A 20489-nucleotide genomic window follows, 5' to 3' on the forward strand; every position below is an offset into this window, starting at 1 on the left:
TGGTGCATTTGCAGAAAACAGGCCTAAAGTAGTGAGAGATCATGCAAGATCAGTACCGTGAAATCTCGCACTACCCATACTGTATGATCTCGCACTATATACTTTAGGCCTCTGCTAACTGAGGCCTGTACAAGATCCAAGGCAATAGGCTTTGCAAACAGAGGAAAGACTTCTTTCGTTTCAAACACTTTTGCCCGGATCTCATGCAGTCCTCAGTTTGTAGAGAACACAGTCCTAAAGTACTAGCATGAGATATTGCACTACTGATCTCAGGTGATCTCGCACTAAAGTAGTTTAGGGGTCTGTTCTCTGTGGACTGAGAAGAGCCCTTGAAAGCCGGTGAGACTTTGGGCAGTGAAATTTTCTTAACTCACCCCAATAAATCCTAGGTTTTCTCCTAATTCCTCTTCAGATGTTTCCCCTGATTATTCTTTAACTTTAAACTGACTTTGAGTGAGATTTGCATATATAGAGATAATTGGAAGGAAAGAGATATTTTCTAGATATTTTCAAAGCTTTCGTGACTCATGAATACAGAAATCATGTCCATATCACAACACTGTAATCATGCAAAATACAACATAATGGAATTTCAGAAAAATTCAGAAGATAATTCGTTGACTTTCTACAGTTTGATCTTTTTCATTAACCTTCTTATCATTTTCATTTCTCTTTTCCTTTGAAGGTAATAACATTCAGGAGAATCAAGATTCCTGTGAACTGTTCCAAGCGATCAATGCTCAAGATGGAACGGAGAACTTTGGAATTCAAATGGAATTAGAAAGCCATGAAAGAAACCTGCCAAACAATTGGAATCAGGAAAGCTCATCTTCCATTGATGCTCCGATGTATGACTTTCTTGCCCAACAAGAGAAAATAAGGAAAAAATATATTGGGAAAAGTGTGAAGCTAATTAAAGCTAAATTACGTGTAAACGAACACTATTTAACCCAAAACAAAGGAGAAGATGCTATAAGAACATACAACAGAGAAAATTACAATGGGACATTCATTCTTTGTCTTGGAAATAACTTCCGTACATCTCAAAAAGTAATTCACACAAAAGAGAAGCCTTATAAATGCATCGTGTGTGGAAAGACCTTTACTCGAAATGATAGTCTTGTTTGCCATAATATGATCCATACAGGGAAAAGGCCATTTAAATGCATGGAATGTGGAAAGACCTTTGCTCGAAATGGAGGTCTTATTTCCCATAAGTTGATCCACACAGGGGAGAAACTGTTTAAATGCATGGAGTGTGGAGAGACCTTTGCTTGAAATTGTGATCTTCTTTGCCATAACAGGATTCATACAGGGGAGAAGCCATATAAATGCATGGAGTGTGGAAAGACCTTTGCTTTCAGCAGTAGTCTTGGTAGTCACAAAAAGATCCATACAGGAGAAAAGCCATTTAAATGCATGGAGTGTGGAAAAACCTTTGCTCTGAGCCATAGACTTACTACCCACAAAAAGATTCACACAGGGGAGAAACCGTTGAAATGCATGGAATGTGGAAAGAGCTTTGTTCGAAATCGTGATCTTCTTTGCCATAACAGCATTCATACAGGGGAGAATCCATATAAATGCACGGAGTGTGGAAAGACCTTTGCTTTCAGCAGTAATCTTGGTATTCACAAAAAGATCCATACAGGAGAAAAGCCATTTAAATGCATGGAATGTGGAAAGACCTTTGCTCAGAATGGTCATCTTACTTCTCACAAAAGGATCCATGCTCGGGAGAAACTATAGCAATGACAATTCCAGTTAGACCTATCTATCACCATAATGCTTCATAACACACTCTGAGCAGTTTACAAAGTCGGCATATTGTCGGCATATTGTACCCAGTAATCAGGGTACTAATGATAAATCTATGCTTTAAATTCTCCAAAGGGCTTAAGATTCCTAGTCACATTTGTTGAGGTGAATTTCCTACTCAATTCCTCTGTAAAATTTTACCTCATTATGAGGTAACCTTTCTGGAATATCCATAGGTTTCAGCTTTTTCTCCATTTTGGAACTGGCTTTCTTCTTTCTTTTTCTTCAGAGTCTTTCTGCGGGCATCAAAGGTGGGCCACCTGCGGTGTTCATCAGAAGTTGTTGGAGGGGTCTCTGCCCTTTTTGCTCGCTGTGAGGCTGAGCAAATGATTTGAAAAGGGCACTTGTTTGTATTGAATTAAAGAAATAAAAAACAAATGCATAAAAATCATTTTCGTGATTGTGGCTTCCCTGGCTGTGTCCCACCTTCCTCCACTTAAGACCAGAGTTCGCAACAACCACAAGAGATAAGCTGGGTTTCCCAGAGAGCCTCCGGGTCCTTCTCTTTTGACTGCCTGGCTGTTTATGACAGGATTTGGACCAGTGGTGGGTTTCCCATCTATTTACTACTAGTTCGTGCGTGCTCATGCACAATTCCTATGCGCAAAAGTTTCTGTGTATGCACAGAAGCATCCGGACAGGTGGGTGGAGGCTCCCGCCACTGCTACTACTGGTTTGATCAAGGCGAACAGGAGCAAAACATCTTTGATTTGGACCTTTTTTTAAAAAAAACATTATTTGTTTTTAAACAAAGACAAACATAAAAATAAAAATAAATCTTCCATTACAAATTGTAGAAAGTGTGTCAGTTGGTTACAGCATCTTTTCCATAGTCACCACCTGCTTTTTATATCAAATTGCACATTTTAAATTCACCTGTATTCATGTATATCACAATTATTATATCTCAACCTTAATTTTACTATAATTGTTTTACGTCCTTTTATATATAATATTCAAAATCTAGAATAGGATTATATAATAACATTCCATTAAATCATCCTAAAATCATCCAATCACAATACATCTGTATAACATATTCTAGATAAAGCTTTTAAATCTCCTCTCATAATCTCCCTATATTTGGGTTTTTGGATCTTTTTGAGGCCTCTCCCAATCTCTGCCCAGACTACAGGGCAGCTGTTCCTGAGGGAAGCGAGTTCAAATCCTCCAGCGAGATTTTTCTCCATCAGGAAGGAGAGGAAGACGGGGAAAGTGCCGCCTCTGGAGACCGCAAAGCTTTTCTATGGGCAGGGAGGTAAAGAGAGGGGCCTTTCCTCCTTCCATGCCCATCATCCCTGCTCTTCCCTCAGACGCCTTCCTCTTTGCCGCGCTTTGCAGGGAAGCCTGTAAATTTACGCAACACCCACAAGGGGGCGCCGTCTGCCAAGGAAAGGGAACATCAGGCGCTTCCCTATTGGCCCACAGGGGGACAAAAGTCACGGCTGCCTTTGCAGAGGAGGACGTGAAGGAAATGACTTCATAGAGCCTTGCCGCTCTAGGACGCCGCACTCGCTCTCCTTGACCCCTGGGGCTCCGCAGGAGAGAGGGAGAGTAGGGGGGGGGGGGCGTGGCAGATCCAGACGTGTCCCGGGTGAGTTGGGGGCTCTTCCCGGGCAAAGGGTGGGGGAGGAGAGAGATACCCTCTCCCGGCCCTTTGGCGGTTTCAACCCCGGGTCCCATGCTCCCCAGCCGTCCTTTGCATGAAGGGGGAAGACCCAGCAGGAGAGGAGAGAAGCCGGGGGAGGAGAAGGCAGGATTCGCACTCGGCTCCCCGAGACCCGACCCTGTCCCCGGAGGGGGAGAGAAGCGGGGCTGCCTCTCCAGCTGCCTCCTCCCCGGCCCTGCTCGGGGGTGGGGGTGGGGGGGGACGGATCTCGGCCCTGTTCTGGGATGACCCCTTTGGGGCTCCGGGCAGGTTGGGTGAAGGTTGTTCAGTGGCTGAATTCTCCACTTTGTAATTCTTGGCATTTATTTTTCTTTCCATCTCAGCTACACAAATTCAAAGCCATTTCCAATGTTTTCAAGGCAAAAGTATCTCTTGGGCAAAGAGAGCAGAATAACCTGCGGTGGTCAGTCCTGCAAAAACAAAAAGCATCCTATGAATGCAAAGCGGTTGGAGATCCACAAGAAAGATTCACTTGGAGTTGCCTTGCAGCCCAGAGAAAGGATGGAGACACAACTTTTAGCAAGTGAAGCCACTCCAAAAGGCCCTTGTGCTCTTCAACCTGGGAGCTGTGGGGAGATCAGGAAAAAAAGCCAGCGGAAGTTCCTGGAGGAGGAAACCATCCTCCATTCAGAAGTTCAGCCCTGCAACTTCAGGGGTCTCCAATACCAGGAGGCTGAAGGTCCCCGAGAACTTTGCAGCCGAATCCACAACTTTTGCAGGCGATGGCTGAGACCAGATAAGCACACCAAAGCCCAGATGCTGGACCTGGTGGTTCTGGAGCAGCTCCTGGCTATCCTGCCCCCAGAGATGGAGAGCTGGGTGCGGGATTGTGGAGCAGAGACCAGCTCCCAGGCAGTGGCCCTGGCGGAAGGCTTCCTCCTGAGCCAGGCAGAAGAACAGGTCAAGTTGGAGGTGAGAGACCTTTGTCTCTGGAGTCTAGATGAGCTTTGAGGGAATAAAGAGTTTGAATTCTTCACCCAATCCCTTCCAGGCTCCTCTGGCACGGAGGTGCTACATGGAGGTGTTTCACTAATTCTTGTTGGACACAGTTCCATTCATTCCACTCTCAGCTCCTTGAGGAATATTGGGCACTTTGAGGTTGTGTTCAGAGATCAAGTATCTACTTCATATTGTGTGATAAATTATTCTTCTTTTCTCCTTCCTTCTATTTCAAGTCCTTCACTGTGGAGCTCAGAGATCCTGAAGGAAGGAGGAATTCATCAAATTCCCCTGAGGATCTGTTTTTCAGAGCAGTATCTGAGGAAGAGTCAAGTCAGGACACCTTGGGAGGTAACCGAAGGTCCTTCGCTCCCCAGAGAGATCCCAGCTATCTTACCTTGTCTATGCCTTCTCTTAAGAAGGATAGATCCTTCTATTTTGCTATTATATAACCAATTTTGTTGTATTTAAGTACAATGACAATAAAGATTATACTTATACTTATTAATCATGAATGTCTTCCTCACAGGGAAACATAGTATGAAGGTTTCCGGTCTTTATGGCGGAGCTGAATCAGTGGTTGAACCTCCAAATGAAGTAAGTGGGGGATATAAACTAGATTTGTATTGTCTCTTGCCTTCAAGAAGTCAAGCTGGTGTACCGTACACTCCATTCGTCTCTCCTTCCACCCCCACCCTTGTTCTGGCAGTGTTATTTGCCTGATTCCGAGCACCATGGAAAGGAGAATAGCAGGTTCAGGTTGCTTTCAGCAGGTTAGTTTCCTCTGAAGACTGTTGTTGGGAGACAATGTTTTGTCATTTCTATCCCCAGATTCTGTTTAGTAAATGTTTTTTTTAAAATTATTTTAAACACTTAAACATAATAACAAAGACATAGATACAACATTTATACAACACAGTGGAGCTTCATGTTCCTTCCAGTAGCAGTTTTGAATCGGTACCATTTTATATACAATATTTTCCCTCCTAATGCACGTCCATTGGATTTCTCCATTTTTAACCCTCTTATTTCATTATCATTTACTTATCTATCCATTTTTGGGCTATACACATCAGGCAAACTTTGTGCTTCTTTTACTTGTGTAACATTTTTCCTTGGATTATAATGTTTATCTTTCTTAGGTTCTAATGTTAATCTTTGTTTCTTTCCTCCAACCACCTATACCATTTTTCCCATACTAAATAATATTCTGTCTCTTTCTTTTCTTGGATTTCTTTAGTTAACTTGTCCATCTCGGCGCAGTCTAGAATCTTTCTTATTATTTCATCTTCATTTGGTGTTATTCTTCCATCTCTGCGCGAATGCAATCCTAGACGTTGCAATTATATGTAAGATTACATATAGGGTCTCTTTTTTATATTTAGTCGTCGTTATACCTAAGAGGAACTGTTTTTTTTTTAACTTGCTCTAGTAAACTTGCTCTGCTGGGTACTCTTCCTACTATTAGTTTACAAGACGTATTTTTTAAAAAAAATATCTTCAAGAAATAGGAATGAACGAATAAACACAATTTTCTGTTCTCCTATCTCCCTTAAACCATGGAATCTTATCAAGCTAATGATTTAAGTATTTAATTTAGCAAATAACTGTTTAATTTAGCAAATAGTTGTGGTTTTGGAATTTGTGAACAATGGAACAGACACACCAAACCCTCCCTGGCCTTTTTTGTTGTTTCTTGTTCAGAAGGGCGTTGTATCCTTCGAGGAGGTGGCTGTGTATTTCTCTGAGGAGGAGTGGTCACAGCTGAGCCCTGACCAAAAAGAGCTGCATTGGGAAGTCATGGTGGAAAATCATAGGAACGTGGTGTTTCTCGGTAAGAGTTTGCTATTTCTAACTCTAGCGTTGAGAGTAAATAGAAGTATTTCTATTTACTCAGGTTTTTTCTCTGCGGCTACGTGGTTTTGGCAAGAGAAAATGAATAGCAAAAAGAAGGCAGTTTGGATAGAAAAAAAGAGGATTTGTTTCAAAATTATTTTAGCTCTCACAGATCTCTGCTGAAATTAACTGACTAGTAAATATTAGGCTATCTCCCAATCCCCTTCCTGGATGTTTCCTCTGATAAAGTGAGAGCTATGTCTGGATGAGATTTGAATACATATGTATAATTGTAGAGAAAGAGATATTTTCTAGATATTTGCAATGCTTCTATAGTTGATTAGTATAGAAATTGTAATTTGTATACCATGTCATTGAAAGCATGGAAATGTGCAATGTATTGGAAGTTATTAAGAATTAAGATTTCCTACAGTTTGATGTTTTTCACCAGCGATTATTCTTTTCCTTTGAAGGTAATAATGGGCAGGAGAATCAAGATTCCTTTGAACTGCCAAAAGTGATCAGTGCTGAAAGTGGAATGGAGAAGTCTGCAATTCAAAAGGAAGTAGAAAAACATGAAGGAAACCCGTTAATTAACTGGAATCGGGAAACCTCATCTTTTATTGATGCTTCGATGCAAGGTTTTCTTGCCCAGCAACGGAAAATAAAGAAATATATTAGGAAAAGTGTGAAACTAATCAAAGCTAATTTTATGTCAAATGGTGGTCTTCTTTATCATAAAAAGATCCACAAAGGAAAACAAAAATGCATGGAGAGTGGAAAGACCTTTGCTCACAGGAGTCAACTTACTAAACATAATGGGAGCCATGCGGAGGAGAAGCCACATAATTGCAAGGACCATGGAAACTGGTTCAGAACAATATGTTCCCTGGTTCTCCATGAAATGATCCACACAAGGCAGAAGGTATTTAAATGTGTGCAATGCGGAAAGGGCTTTCAGAGGAACTGTGATCTTAAAATCCATAAAAGGATCCACACAGGGGAGAAGCCCTATAAATGCATGGAGTGTGGAAAGACCTTTTCTCAGACTGGTGGTCTTATTTCCCACAAAAGAATCCACACACGGGAGAAGCCATATAAATGCATGGAGTGTGGGAAATCCTTTGCTCAGAGGGATAAACTTGCAATCCATAAAAGGACCCACACAGGAGAAAAGCCATATAGTTGCAAAGAATGTGGTAAGTGGCTCAAAACAAAATATTCCCTTATACAACATGAAATGATCCACACAAGTCAGAAGGGATTTATATGTGTGCAATGTGGAAAGGGCTTTCGGAGGAATTGTGATCTTACAATCCATAAAAGGATCCACACAGGGGAGAAGCCGTATAAATGTGCAGAGTGTGGAAAGACCTTTACTCGGACTGGTGGTCTTATTTCCCATAAAAAGATCCACACAGGGGAGAAGCCCTATAAATGCATGGAGTGTGGAAAGAGCTTCAGTCGGAGTGATTGTCTTACTTCTCACAAAAGGATCCACACAGGGGAGAAGCCCTATAAATGCTTGGTGTGTGGAAAGAGCTTCAGTCGGAGGTATCATGTTACTTCTCATGAAAGGATTCACACAAGACATGCCATATAAATTTGTGGAATGTGCAAAGGGTTTGTAAGGTCTTGCCTCTCCAATCTCCCCAAGAAAGCAGGGCTCTTGAAACTGAAGTTATTCCAAGAGGAGCTTTTATTGAAAGGCTTGTGATAGAGATCTATCCAATCCTCCCTACTCCCACCACAAAGCCAGAGTCCCAAAAGAAATATATGGGGCTTGACTGCGTTTCTTCAAAAATTGATCACTGATGTTACATAAAAGGACCCATACAATAGAAAAGCCTTACAAAAGCATGGCGTTTGGAAAAACCTTTACTCAGACCAGTCATCTTACTTCTCATACAAGGATCCACATGGGAGAAGGTATAAAAATGTATGGACTGTGGAAAGGGCCCCAGTCATAATTGTTCCCTTACATATCATAAAGGAATCTATACAAAACAAATTATATGAGTAATTTGGAAAGAGCTTCCGGAAAAGTAATGACCTAATTTTTCAATAAACGTATATTTGTGTGGGAATCCATATAAACTTTCTTGGTTAACTCTTGCATTTCCTGTATGAGTGTAATGATCTAGAGAAGGTAAAAAAAAAAAAAAAGATGGGGATCAAACCCTCACAATATAGTTAGGATAAGCACTCCATGGAGGTGTGGGAGACATCTGGTTTGTGAGGCAATCAATGTTTTGCAAGCAGATAGACATTATCTTCAGGAGGATTTGTGCCTCAGCTGTTACTTTAGCAATGCCAATGGTGCACTTGTCACCATGGTACTTATCATGTCTCTCCAGTTTGCTGCCGGTTGTCTAACATCCCAGCCTTAGAGCCTTCTCATGCAAGTGGGTTTAGGATGAGGAGAAATGTGTCTGGTTTTTACTTCAAAGCTATGACACCCTTCCAGTTTGAGGATCTGTTAACTTATGAATAATTATTAGAGGGTTTTGTAGGCTTTGAATTAACTTCAGCCAAAATTATTCGTTTGCATGTTGCATTGGTTCCCGAGGCTGAAGATGAATGAAAATAAACCAATCCACAGATAGCTGAACAAACAGCAGTTTATTGAATATCAAGAATCAACAGCAAGAATCAACAGCAACTTTATTGAGCATCAGACAGGATTTTTATAGTTACTTAGTTTCTTAGTTCTCACCTACTTTACGTGTTATTCCATTATTGGTTAACAAGTCTCCAAGGCACAGTAATTGGTTAGTAATTACATCATTGGTGTTCATGAGAATGTGCATGTTCTCACACACTGAAAGAATCAAATGTTATACATTCAAATGAGTAAATGTTACAAGTTATACATTGTTTCATTCCGTGTCCTTGTTCATGCCTGGGAAACACTGCAAAAGCAAAGAATTGATGAGTTTTCAATCATGTGTAACCACAGTTCTAAGAATCATCCAGATGATGCATTGTAATAACCCCACAGTTGCGCTTTTGCCTGCTTGAAGTAACATCTTTTTTTTGAGAAATTTTTTTATTGTTTTAAAGAAAAAAGAAAAAAAACCATCTTTCGTTACATCTTGTTGAAAGCATATCGATTGGTTACAAATATATTCCATGCGTTTCTTCCACAGTTCTTACATATAGTTCATTCAAATCATGTACATTTTAAGTCAAGAAAGAAAAGTTATGTATTTTACTACCCCTGTACCATACTTCTCATTTGGTTACCATTGTTTAAACATGTTTTTATCTAGAATCATTTATATTAAAAGACACAACCACCTACTGGTGTTCATTTACAATTTCAATAGATCTCCAATACCATTACACCTTTATGACATGTTCTAAAATTAATTCGGTTAAGTAAGATATCTAAGCATTCCCCCCCCCCCAGAACACACCTATATGTATCATTAAATATTGTCCATTAACATTACATTGTTATATTTGTAGTTAACTAAAGGTTACTGATTATCTCACCTCTCCTCTCCAGGCCCTCACAATATTATAACTTTATAACCATCTTTAAACAATGATTTATTAATAAGATTTATAGGACTTTTCCCTCAATCCCAAATTAGTTAATTACATGCTAAGAAAATAAACATTAGACATCTAAGACAATCTAAGAAATATTAACAATTACCCAGAATGTATATTAGCATTTCTATGGCCTGGTTATTTATCCTAACTAGAGTTATTACTTCTCTATTAGTATCATAGTAAATTTATGTTAATGGATAAACATTCAGTGGTAATTTAAAACAGTCTATAAGGTACTAAAATCTCTACTTAATAATAATCAAAATTAACTAGTTTTTTCCATCAATTTAGTATTTAGTATTTAGTATTTATTGAACATTTATAGGCCGCCCTTTTCCCTGAGGGGACTCAGGGCGGCTTACAATAATGAGGGAAGGGAGTGCAAGACAAGACATAAAAGAAAAACGTGAGTAAAAAAAATTTAACCATAAAACACAACATTCACTCAACATTCGGGCGGGGACAGAGTAAAATCCTATCCCCAGGCCTGACGGGCTAGCCAGATCTTGAGGGCCGTGCGGAAGGCCTGGACGGTGGTGAGGGTGCGGATCTCCACGGGGAGATTGTTCCATAGCGTCGGAGCTGCAACTGAGAAGGCTCTCCTCCGCGTAGTCGCCAGTCGGCACTGACTGGCGGATGGAATTCGGAGGAGGCCTACCCTGTGCGATCTGATGGGACGCAGGGAGGTAATTGGCAGAAGGCGGTCTCTCAAATAGCCAAATTGGCATCATTAACCAGTATCTTTCCAGTAACAAAATGGTCTTTCATCTCTCGCCAGTTGTTGTGTCAATTCTATATCCAGAACCTTTCCAGGGTTTAACAGTTCTCTCCGCACATTGAAACTTAAACGATCTCTCATGTAGTTTTGTTGCCCTTGGGTTGTTATTAATGTAAGCTTAACTTTAGTTGTCAAGTTTGTTTCTGAATAGACTTGTCTTATTAACTCCATCTTTTTCGCTCTTTCTTTTTCTCCTACATCTTGGAGTTTGGGGTGGAACACCAAATTATCAAAGTCACTTTTCCAGCTTCCCTTCTTTCCACTTTCATTCACGTTTACTCCATTTATAAGTTAATCTGAGTTCTTATCTTTGTTTTCTGTATTTTCATTCACTTCTTTAATTTCTGGGGCTATAACCCCATCATCTTTTTTTGTAATATCCCATAGTCGGTCCCATTTCTTGTCAAATCTCTCAAGTCCTTCTGAGATGCTTTGAAGTCCAGCCAAAATGTTTTGAATTAACAAGTTTTCTTCATCTATTGCTCCATTTTTTTAGAATAAGGAAAAACACAGAGAAAGAGCAGGAAGAAAAATTTGGTACTATCTGCCACTCTAGCCTGTCACAGATTTTGAAGAATATATCTATTTTTATTTTAGACAAATGTTCTTTTATGGTATTCAAAGAAGAAGGGTTCTAAAGTTTTTCTTTCCTTTTCCAATTCTTGTCAAAATATTTTCCACACACCAGACCCTTTTATACAGTCAGTATAGTCAGATAAGAGTGAACAAAGAAAACATTGTTACAACAGCAAAGGAAAAAAAAACTTCATACTTGGGCTTCCAAGTGGCAGATTCGATTCTTTTAAAACCTCTTTCCTTAAGTATCTCCAATATAATATTACAACAAGTAGAAGAAGAAATTTATTAAAGTAAAAAGAGTTTTAATTTAAGCCAAAAAAGTTAAAGTAGTAAAGGGAAATAGGAAAAAAAAGATCCCTTCACCTCAAGCAGAAAAAATGGGAGCGTTGCAATCACTCAATCCACAACAGACTACAAGCAAGAGCAAAAAACTTTCTAAGGCAGTCCAATGAGGATTAAATACGCCGCTTTGTTCTTGCTTAATGGACTAATTAAGGTTAAGAAAAGAGTTTCTTAGGGCAATCTTCTAAAAGAAAAGAAAAGAAAAAGCTCACCAGGTAGAAACACTACCATTCTCTCTTCCTGGAGCTGTCTCCAACTATGTCAGCTGGGGGGGGGGGGGCTGCCTGTTTGCCGCCTGTTGGAAGCACTCCCCTTCGGTCGATCAGGGACTTTGCGTTGTCCCTGCGACCAGCAAGATCTTGTCTTCCCACTCACCGTCTCTTTGGGATGGTTTAGGTCTTGCCAGACCATCCAGGGGCAAAAGTGTCATCGACGGATTCGAACAGCCGAATCCGCACAATGTATCGTTGCAACGTTGGCTCCTCCCACCAATAGCTAGAAGAGTTAACCATAGTGTTTGAGCACAATGTCTTAAGAAACCTCACAAAGTAGCCGTTGCTGAAATCAAGGAAGGTCAGCAGCGGTTAAAGGTGTTTGTTTATCATTAGCATAGTAAAAACACACCATGAGGTAGTAATTATCAACCTACATGATAATGAGTTAGAATTAGTTAATGGCATATCACTTGGTAACTACCAAGTAATTGGTTGCATTGTCCATGTAACACTACAGTATTCCAAGTGTGGCCTTACCAAGGCATTATAAAGTGGTATTAACACTTCATGTGATCTTGATTCTATCCCTCTGTTTATGCAGCCTAGAACTGTGTTGGCTTTTTTGGCAGCTGCTGCACACTGCTGGCTCATATTTAAATAGTTGTCCACTTGGACTCCAAGATCCCTCTCACAGTTACTACTATTGAGCAAGGTACCACCTATACTGTACCTGTGCATTTCAGAACCTGGCCAAGGGCACCTTTAAGATGTTTATCATCTATTTATCTTTCTATCCATCCATCATCCATCCAAAGGCACCTTTATGATGTTTATCATCTATCATCTTTTTCATCTATTAGGTGCATGAATAAGCGCACCAGCGTGCCTAAGGTCCCTGTCCTTCTATCCCCATTTATTTGTAGCCATTTCCTGTGTTCTTATTCATGTTTATTCTTATTCCTGTTATCTTGTACATATGTGACAAACTAACTAAATAAATAAAATATCTACCTATCCATCCATTCATCTCTATTCATTTGTCTATTTATCTATCTAGTCTACATGTATTTATGTATCTGTCAGCCTCTGCTTTGCTGCTGCTTCGGCTGCCATTGAAACGGGGAGGGGGGGGGCATGGTATTTGGGAAGGGAATCATTGTGTGCTGGAGGAAGATTCTAGACGCTGACCTGACCATCTCATTGTGCATGTGGAGAGAGGGAGTTTCCCGCCAAGGTTAACTGTCCAGCATTCCATCCTGGTGATGTTTTTTGAAGGTATCTCCCACCTGACAGTTGGGTGCATTATAATTGGACTACGGACTGGGGTGCCAAGGGGAGGGGATTGAATTATACATTATATTCTTTGCTTTCGCGCCTAATTAACCAGATTCAGCTTAGCTTCGCTACTATTCATTTGTAATTAGTAAAAGTACACTTAATTTCAAACAAATGGAGTTGAGTGGTTTCTTTCCTGATTATTAAATGAAGTCAAACCTGATAGTATCTATATATCATCTACCTCTAACCATGTATTTGTTGATCTATGAGTATTTATGATCTGTCCTTATCTAGGTACTTGTCTGTTTTGTGTATCTATTGATCCTTCTAGCTATCATCTCTATCAATCTATCGTCTGTCTATCATCTAATATCTCTATCCATATTTATCAACCAACATCTTCATTTCTTTGAATCGTTTCTGCCCAAGTTTCACATCTTGTGGGCTGAGCCTGTGCAGCATCACAAAGGAAAGTCTGGCCAAGGACACTTTTAAGATACAATACAATACAATAGCAGAGTTGGAAGGGACCTTGGAGGTCTTCTAGTCCAACCCCCTGCCTAGGCAGGAAACCCTATACCGTTTCAGACAAATGGCTATCCAACATCTTCTTAAAGACTTCCAGTGTTGGGGCATTCACAACTTCTGAAAGCAAGTTGTTCTACTGATTAATTGTTCTAACTGTCGGGAAATTTCTCCTCAGTTCTAAGTTGCTTCTCTCCTTGATTAGTTTCCACCCATTGCTTCTTGTCCTACCCTCAGGTGCTTTGGAGAATAGTTTGACTTCCTCTTCTTTGTGGCAACCCCTGAGATATTGGAACACTGCTATCATGTCTCCCCTACTCCTTCTTTCTATTAAACTAGACATACCCAGTTCCTGCAACTGTTCTTCATATTTTTTAGTTTTCATGTTTTATATGTTTTAGATGTTTATCATTATCTATCCATCCATCCATCCATCCATCCATCCATCCATCCATCCAGGCACCTTTATGATGTTTATCATCTATCATCTTTATCATCTATTAGATGGATGAATAAGCGAACCAGCGTGCCTAAGGTCCCTCTCCTACTATCCCCATTTATTTGTACACATTTCCCGTGTTCTTATTCATGTTTATTCTTATTCCTGTTGTCTTGTACATATGTGACAAACTAAATAAATTAATGAAATATCTATCCTATTCATCTCTATACATTTGTCTGTTTATCTAACTACTCTCTACATGCATTTATGTATCATCTATCTGTAGCCATATATTAGTTGATCTATCAGTATTTATATATGCCTATCTAGGTATATGTCTGTCTTGTCTATCTATTGATTGATCTAACTAACATCTCTAGTATCTATCATCTAATATCTCTATCCATATTTGACTACCAACATCTTCTGAGGTAAAATTTACCTCAGACTTCATTTCTTTGAATCATTTCTGCCCAAGGTGTCTTCTTTGTATCTTGTGTGCTGAGCCTATGCAGCATCACAAAGGAGAGCCTGGGAAAGGGCACCTTTAAGATGCTTATCATCTATCTATCTATCTATCTATCTATCTATCTATCTATCTATCTATCTATCTATCTATCTCTATCCATCCATCCCAGGGCAGCCCAAGTCGCTTCCACCCATTGTACCCAATGTAAACAGGAGTCATCGGGCCAGTGTGGCTTCGGCCCGGTCTACCTAATGCAAACAGGAGACATACCGCAGTTTGGGGAATGGTGTCAAGCTAGCCATGCCCACCCAGTGGCCACACCCTCCATCAGCCATGTCCAGTGAGTGGTTTCAAGCTGGCCATGCTCACCCAGTTCGCCAAAGCCAATCTTAATGTCAGCTGCGACTTTATTTAGTAATCAGGAAAGAAACCACTCAACTCCATTTGTTTGAAATCAAGTGTACTTTTACTAATTATAAATGAACAATAGCAAAACTAAGCTGAGTCTGGTTAATTAGGCGCGGAAGCGAATAATATCATGTATAATTCAATCCCCTCCCCTTGGCACCCCAGTCCATAGTCCAATTATAATGCACCCAACTGTCAGGTGGGAGATAACTTCAAATGTCATCACCAGGATGGAATGCTGGACAGTTAACCTTGGCGGGAAACTCCCTTCCTCCACATGCGCAGTAAGATGGGCAGGTCAGCGTCTAGAATCTTCCTCCAGCACATCAGGATTCCCCTCCCAAATACCATGCCCCCCCTCCCCATTTCAATGGCAGCCGAAGCAGCAGCAAAGCAGAGGCTGACACTTAACCCCCAAGGTAAGCTGCAATAAACAAATTTAAGAAAAAGATTATCAATCTTCATCTACAAGTAGCATTGCTCATCTTCAAATGATAGTACCTTCAATAATCTGGGGTTCATAAATAAAACGTGCTAATTGCTTTTTGTTTTCCTTAGTCATTTCATCTCTCAGGATACCACTTGTGAGGATTTGGGAACCTTTTTTTTAACCTTCCCTAGATCATTACACACATACAAGAAATACAAAAGAATTAACCAATAAAGTCTATGCATTCTCACCCAAATATTTTTAATGAAAAATTAGGCCATTACTTTTCCTGAAGCTTTTTCCAAGTTACTCATACAGTTTCTGCTTTGTATAGATCCTTTTATGATATGTAAGGGAACTATTATGACTGGAGCCGTTTCCACACTCCATACATTTTTATACATTCTCATATGTGGATCCTTGTAGGGAATTAAGATGAATGATCTGAGTAAAGGTTTTTCCAAACTCCATTCTTTTATAAGGCTTTTCTACTGTGAATCCTTTTATGTAACATCAATGATCAGTTTTTGAAGAAACCCTTTCCACATTCCACAAATTTATATGGCATATCCGTGTGAATCCTTTTATGAGAAGTGAGACGATCCCTCCGACTGAAGCTCTTTCCACATTCCATGCATTTATAGGGCCTCTCCCTTGTGTGGACCCATTTATGTGAAATAAGGCCACCGGTCTTGGCAAAGGTCTTTCCACACTCTGAGCATTTATATGGCTTCTCCCCTGTATGGATCCTTTGATGGATCACAAGATCACTCCTATGACCAAAGGTCTTTTTACACTCCATGCATTTATATGGCTTTTCCCCTGTGTGGATCATCTTATGGCGAAGAAGAACACTATTTCGAGTAAAGGTTTTTCCACACTCCATACACTTATATGTCTTTTCGGCTGTGTGGATCATTTCCGCTGTGTGGATCATCTTATGGCGAAGAAGATTACTTTTATGAGCAAAGGTCTTTCCACACTCCATGCATTTAAATGGCTTCTCTCCTGTGTGGATCATCTTATGGCGAAGAAGATGACTATTTTGAGCAAAGGTCTTTCCACACTCCATGCATTTATAGGGACTCTCCCCTGTGTGGACCCATTTATGTGAAATAAGGCCACCGGTGTGAGCAAAGGTCTTTCCACACTCTGAGCATTTATATGGCTTCTCTCCTGTATGGATCCTTTGATGGATCACAAGATCCCTCCTACGAGCAAAGGTCTTTTTACACTCCATGCATTTATATGGCTTTTCCCCTGTGTGGATCATCTTATGGCGAAGAAGAACACTATTTCGAGTAAAGGTTTTTCCACACTCCATACATTTATATGTCTTTTCCGCTGTGTGGATTATCTTATGGGAAATAAGATAATTATTTCGAGCAAAGGTCTTTCCACACACCATGCATTTATATGGCTTCTCCCCTGTATGGATCCTTTGATGGATCACAAGATCACTCCTATGAGCAAAGGTCTTTTTACACTCCATGCATTTATATGGCTTTTCCCCTGTGTGGATGCTCTTATGCTGAATAAGATTACCTCTTTGAGGAAAGGTTTTTCCACACTCCATGCATTTAAATGGTTTCTCCCCTGTGTGGATCAACTTATGGGAAATAAGACCTCCATTTCGAGCAAAGGTCTTTCCACATTCCATGCATTTAAATGGCCTTTTCCCTGTGTGGATCATATTATGGCATACAAGACTATCATTTCGAGTAAAGGTCTTTCCACACACCATGCATTTATAAGGCTTCTCTTTTGTGTGAATCACTTTTTGAGATGTACGGAAGTTATTTCCAACAGAAAGAATGAATGTCCCATTATAATTTTCTCCATTGTATTTTCTTATAGCATCGTCTCCTTTTGGGGGGGTTAAATAGCATTCGTTTACATGTAATTTAGATTTAATTAGCTTCTCACTTTGCCCAATATATTTTTTCCTTATCTTCTCTTGCATCGGAGCATCAGTGGAAGATGAGCTTTCCTGATTCCAAATGTTTGGCTGGTTTCTTTCATGACTTTCTATTTGAATTCCAAAGTTCTCCGTTCCATCTTGAGCATTGATCACTTGGAACAGTTCACAGGAATCTTGATTCTCCTGCCCGTTATTACCTTCAAAGCAAAAGAGAAAGGAAAATGATAAGAGGGTTAAATAAAAAGATCAAACTGTAGAAAGTCAATGAATTATCTTCTGAATTGTTCTGAAATTCCATTATGTTATATTTTGCATGATTACAGTGCTGTGATATGGACATGATTTTTATATTCATGAGTCATGAAAGGTTTGAAAATATCTAGAAAATATCTCTTTCCTTCCAATTATCTCTATATATGGAAATCTCACTCAGTTTTGAGTTAAGGAATATTAGGGGAAACATCTGAAGAGGAATTAGGAGAAAACCTAAGATTTATTGGGGTGGGTTAAGGATATTTCACTGCCCAAAGACTCATCGGCTTTCAAGGGCTCTTCTCAGTCCGCAGAGAACAGACCCCTAAACTACTTTAGTGCGAGATCACGTGAGATCAGTAGTGCAATATCTCATGCTAGTACTTTAGGACTGTGTTCTCTATGAACTGAGGACTGAATGAGATCTGGGCAAAAGTGTTTGAAACCAAAGAGGTCTTTCTTCTGTTTGCCAAGCCTATTGCCCTGGATCTCGTGCAGGCCTCAGTCAGCAGAGGCCTAAAGTATATAGTGCGAGATTATACAGTATGGGTAGTACGAGATTTCACGGTACTGATCTCGCATGATCTCTCACTACTTTAGGCCTGTTTTCTGCAAATGCACCAAAGTAGGCAAAGGAACTGATGTCTCACTACATTGACGCAAGTTTAGTCTCAGTGCGGTAGGGTGGGGGAATAAGAAGGGTGAACGTTGCAGCACCTCTGCTGTCATTTATAAGTGTGAATGATGGCCATAGTGCTGCAACATTCATAATTTCAGGGGCTGTGTCTGAAATTGGGGGTGAGGGTAGGTCTAACTTCAAATAGGCGCTAAGTGAATAGTCGTAATTCAAGAGATTACCTATACCAAAGGATGCTCTGAGTCAAACTGAATGAGGCCTTTGTTTTTGATATGGTTTGGCTAAATGCTCTTCCATGACCTGATAATGAAAGTGCTGTACTCACATAATTTTTGGAGGTTTCAGAGGAAGGTAATGGATAGGATAGGACAGGAAAGAACTGGGTAGGATACGGATAGAAGAATAGGAATAGGAAGACACGACACGACAAGACTAGGCTAGATTAGACTATACTGGACTAGAATAATTTGTAGGACAAGTGTGATTAGACAATATGCATTTGTCTTCAGTGCATAAGCTGTCAGTGTACATAAAACCTATAAGTAATAAATCGTGATCGTTGTCAGTATAAAAATATTCATCAAAAATCATAAGCTTTCTGTGTTGGCACAGAAAGAAGATTGTGAAGAGAGCACGCAGCTCTGAGGGGCCCTGTGCTTATTGTACAGGTATCTGATGTGGTTTTGCTTAGCTTCACCTGCTACTTCTTGCCTCCTAGAAAACGTATAATCCACTTACGAGTGTGGTCAGGTACAGCTAGCTGATTTAGTTTAATTAGAAGACTATCTGGAATGATGGTATTGAATGCTGAGCTGAAGTCTACAAAAAGGACCCTTGCATAGGTCTTTGGAGATTCAAAATGTTGTAGGATGTAGTGAGAGCCATATTAACAGCATCACTTGCCGATCTATTTGCTCGGTAGGCAAATTGCAAGGGGTCTAACAGCAGATCCGTGACGGTTCTCAGGTGAACCGGCACCAGCCTTTCAAAGGTTTTCATAACTACAGATATAAGAGCAACCAGTCTGTAGTGATTCAGTTACTTGATGGAAGGTTTTTTCGGCACTGGGATGATAGTAGAGCATTTGAACATCTCTAATGATTTATTAAAGATGCGGGTGAAGATGGGCGCCAGTTGATCAGCACAAGCTATTAAGCAAGCAGGAGTTATGAAGTCTGAGGTAAATTTTACCTCAGAAGATGTTGGGGAAACCAGGGCCAGAATTCTTTCCCTTTAACGGGAGAGAAAGGGGATTCCTGTAAAGGAAGAAGCAGGGAAACCTTTTGCATCGAAGCCTCCAAGCAATTAAGCTCTTTTCTTCCTAGGAGTACGGGAAGGCCAGATCCTTTTCCCTTCCAGGAGACAATATATGATTAGTGGTTTTTAAATAAAAAACTAGCTATAATCTGTCTTCTTGAATTCTCTGATTGGGGACTAGAAAACTCTTACCCAGAGAGACCACGTTCCTATGGTTTTCAAGCATGACTTCAGAATGGAGTACTTTTTGGTCAGGATGCAGTTGAGACCATTCCTCCTCAGAGAAATACACAGCCACCTCCTCGAAAGACACAAGACTCTCCTGAACATGGAAAAAAGAACAGAACAGGAAGATTCGCAAGATCTGTTCATCTTCAACAATGATTTAGACAAGGGAATAAAAGGGGAAATCATCACATTTGCAGACAAGACAGGAATACCAACACTCCAGAAGATAAATTTGAGATAAAGAAGGATCAACAGCTTGAGCCCTATCTAACTAATGAAATTTAGTAGCGAGAAATGTAAGGTTTTACATTCAGGGGGGGGGGGGGGAAATGCAAAGACATAGAACAGGTGATACCTAGCTCAACAGTAGTAAGTGCAACAGAGATTTTGGAGTCCTAGTGGACAATCACTTTTACTTCTTGTAAATTCATAGTTGGGGGAGGACCTAGCAGAACAGGTTAACCAGTGGTCTTTAAAAAACATTTCCTAAACAGAATGAGGGTAGAAAGGACAAACCATCATGTCCCAGTAACATTCTACAGAGGAAGCTATGCTGATTGAGAGCAACTTGAACCTACTATTATGCTTTCTATGCAGCTCAGGAACACAAAAATAATCCAGTCCAAACAAGGAAGAGAAATAGAAGGAGAGAGCACTCTGCACACCTGCTTTACTTCCTGAAGCAAAGGGAGAATACGAAACTAACAATCTCCCCCTTTCTTACTTGATTTGGAGGTTCAACCACTGTTTGAGCTCCATTATAAATTCCCGAAAACTTCACTCCTTCTTTCTCTGTAAGGAATAATTTCAAAATGCATAATTAACAAAATAGGAAGAGGTATTCTATAGAAGACAAGGGATAGTGAAGGTAAAACAGGTGGGTAATCTGAAGATCCTTCAATTAC

General features: G+C 40.1%; 1 protein-coding gene and 2 pseudogenes across 3 annotated transcripts in view; 2 read left to right on the forward strand and 1 right to left on the reverse strand.

Annotated features, from left to right (window-relative positions):
- Positions 1-2156, forward strand: part of LOC148047293 (uncharacterized) — a 53760-nt pseudogene extending 51604 nt beyond the window's left edge. The window contains exon 5 of the transcript XR_015696128.1: positions 686-2156. The product of XR_015696128.1 is annotated as an uncharacterized LOC148047293 (transcript). The remainder of the gene's footprint in view (positions 1-685) is intronic.
- Positions 2157-3372: 1216 nt separating this feature from the next.
- On the forward strand, positions 3373-7976 carry LOC148047296 (uncharacterized). The gene is made up of 6 exons (XM_087711473.1): positions 3373-3412; positions 3811-4399; positions 4663-4777; positions 4956-5023; positions 6131-6260; positions 6736-7976. The coding sequence occupies exons 2-6, from the start codon at positions 3836-3838 to the stop codon at positions 7863-7865; spliced, it is 2007 nt and encodes a 668-aa protein (XP_087567599.1). The 5' UTR covers positions 3373-3412; positions 3811-3835; the 3' UTR covers positions 7866-7976.
- A 6924-nt stretch (positions 7977-14900) lies between these two features.
- LOC148047297 (uncharacterized) overlaps positions 14901-20489 on the reverse strand; it is a 68692-nt pseudogene continuing 63103 nt past the window's right edge. The window contains exons 14-16 of the transcript XR_015695833.1: positions 20309-20376; positions 19549-19678; positions 14901-17407 (exon numbers count right to left, since the gene is read on the reverse strand). The product of XR_015695833.1 is annotated as an uncharacterized LOC148047297 (transcript). The remainder of the gene's footprint in view (positions 17408-19548; positions 19679-20308; positions 20377-20489) is intronic.

This window comes from Thamnophis sirtalis, unplaced genomic scaffold, assembly GCF_051295495.1.
Source record: "Thamnophis sirtalis isolate CommonGarterSnake01/CBP01778 unplaced genomic scaffold, rThaSir2_p1.2 scaffold_3, whole genome shotgun sequence".
Classification (NCBI taxonomy): Eukaryota; Metazoa; Chordata; class Lepidosauria; order Squamata; family Natricidae; genus Thamnophis; species Thamnophis sirtalis.

Bases quoted from the DNA above. Each gene is read 5' to 3' on its own strand.
- LOC148047296 (XM_087711473.1), top strand. From the start codon at position 3,836: ATGTTTTCAAGGCAAAAGTATCTCTTGGGCAAAGAGAGCAGAATAACC. The intron at 4,778-4,955 runs GTAACCGAAGGT...TCTTCCTCACAG, and splicing joins AAGTCAGGACACCTTGGGAG to GGAAACATAGTATGAAGGTT. The intron at 6,261-6,735 runs GTAAGAGTTTGC...TTTCCTTTGAAG, and splicing joins TAGGAACGTGGTGTTTCTCG to GTAATAATGGGCAGGAGAAT.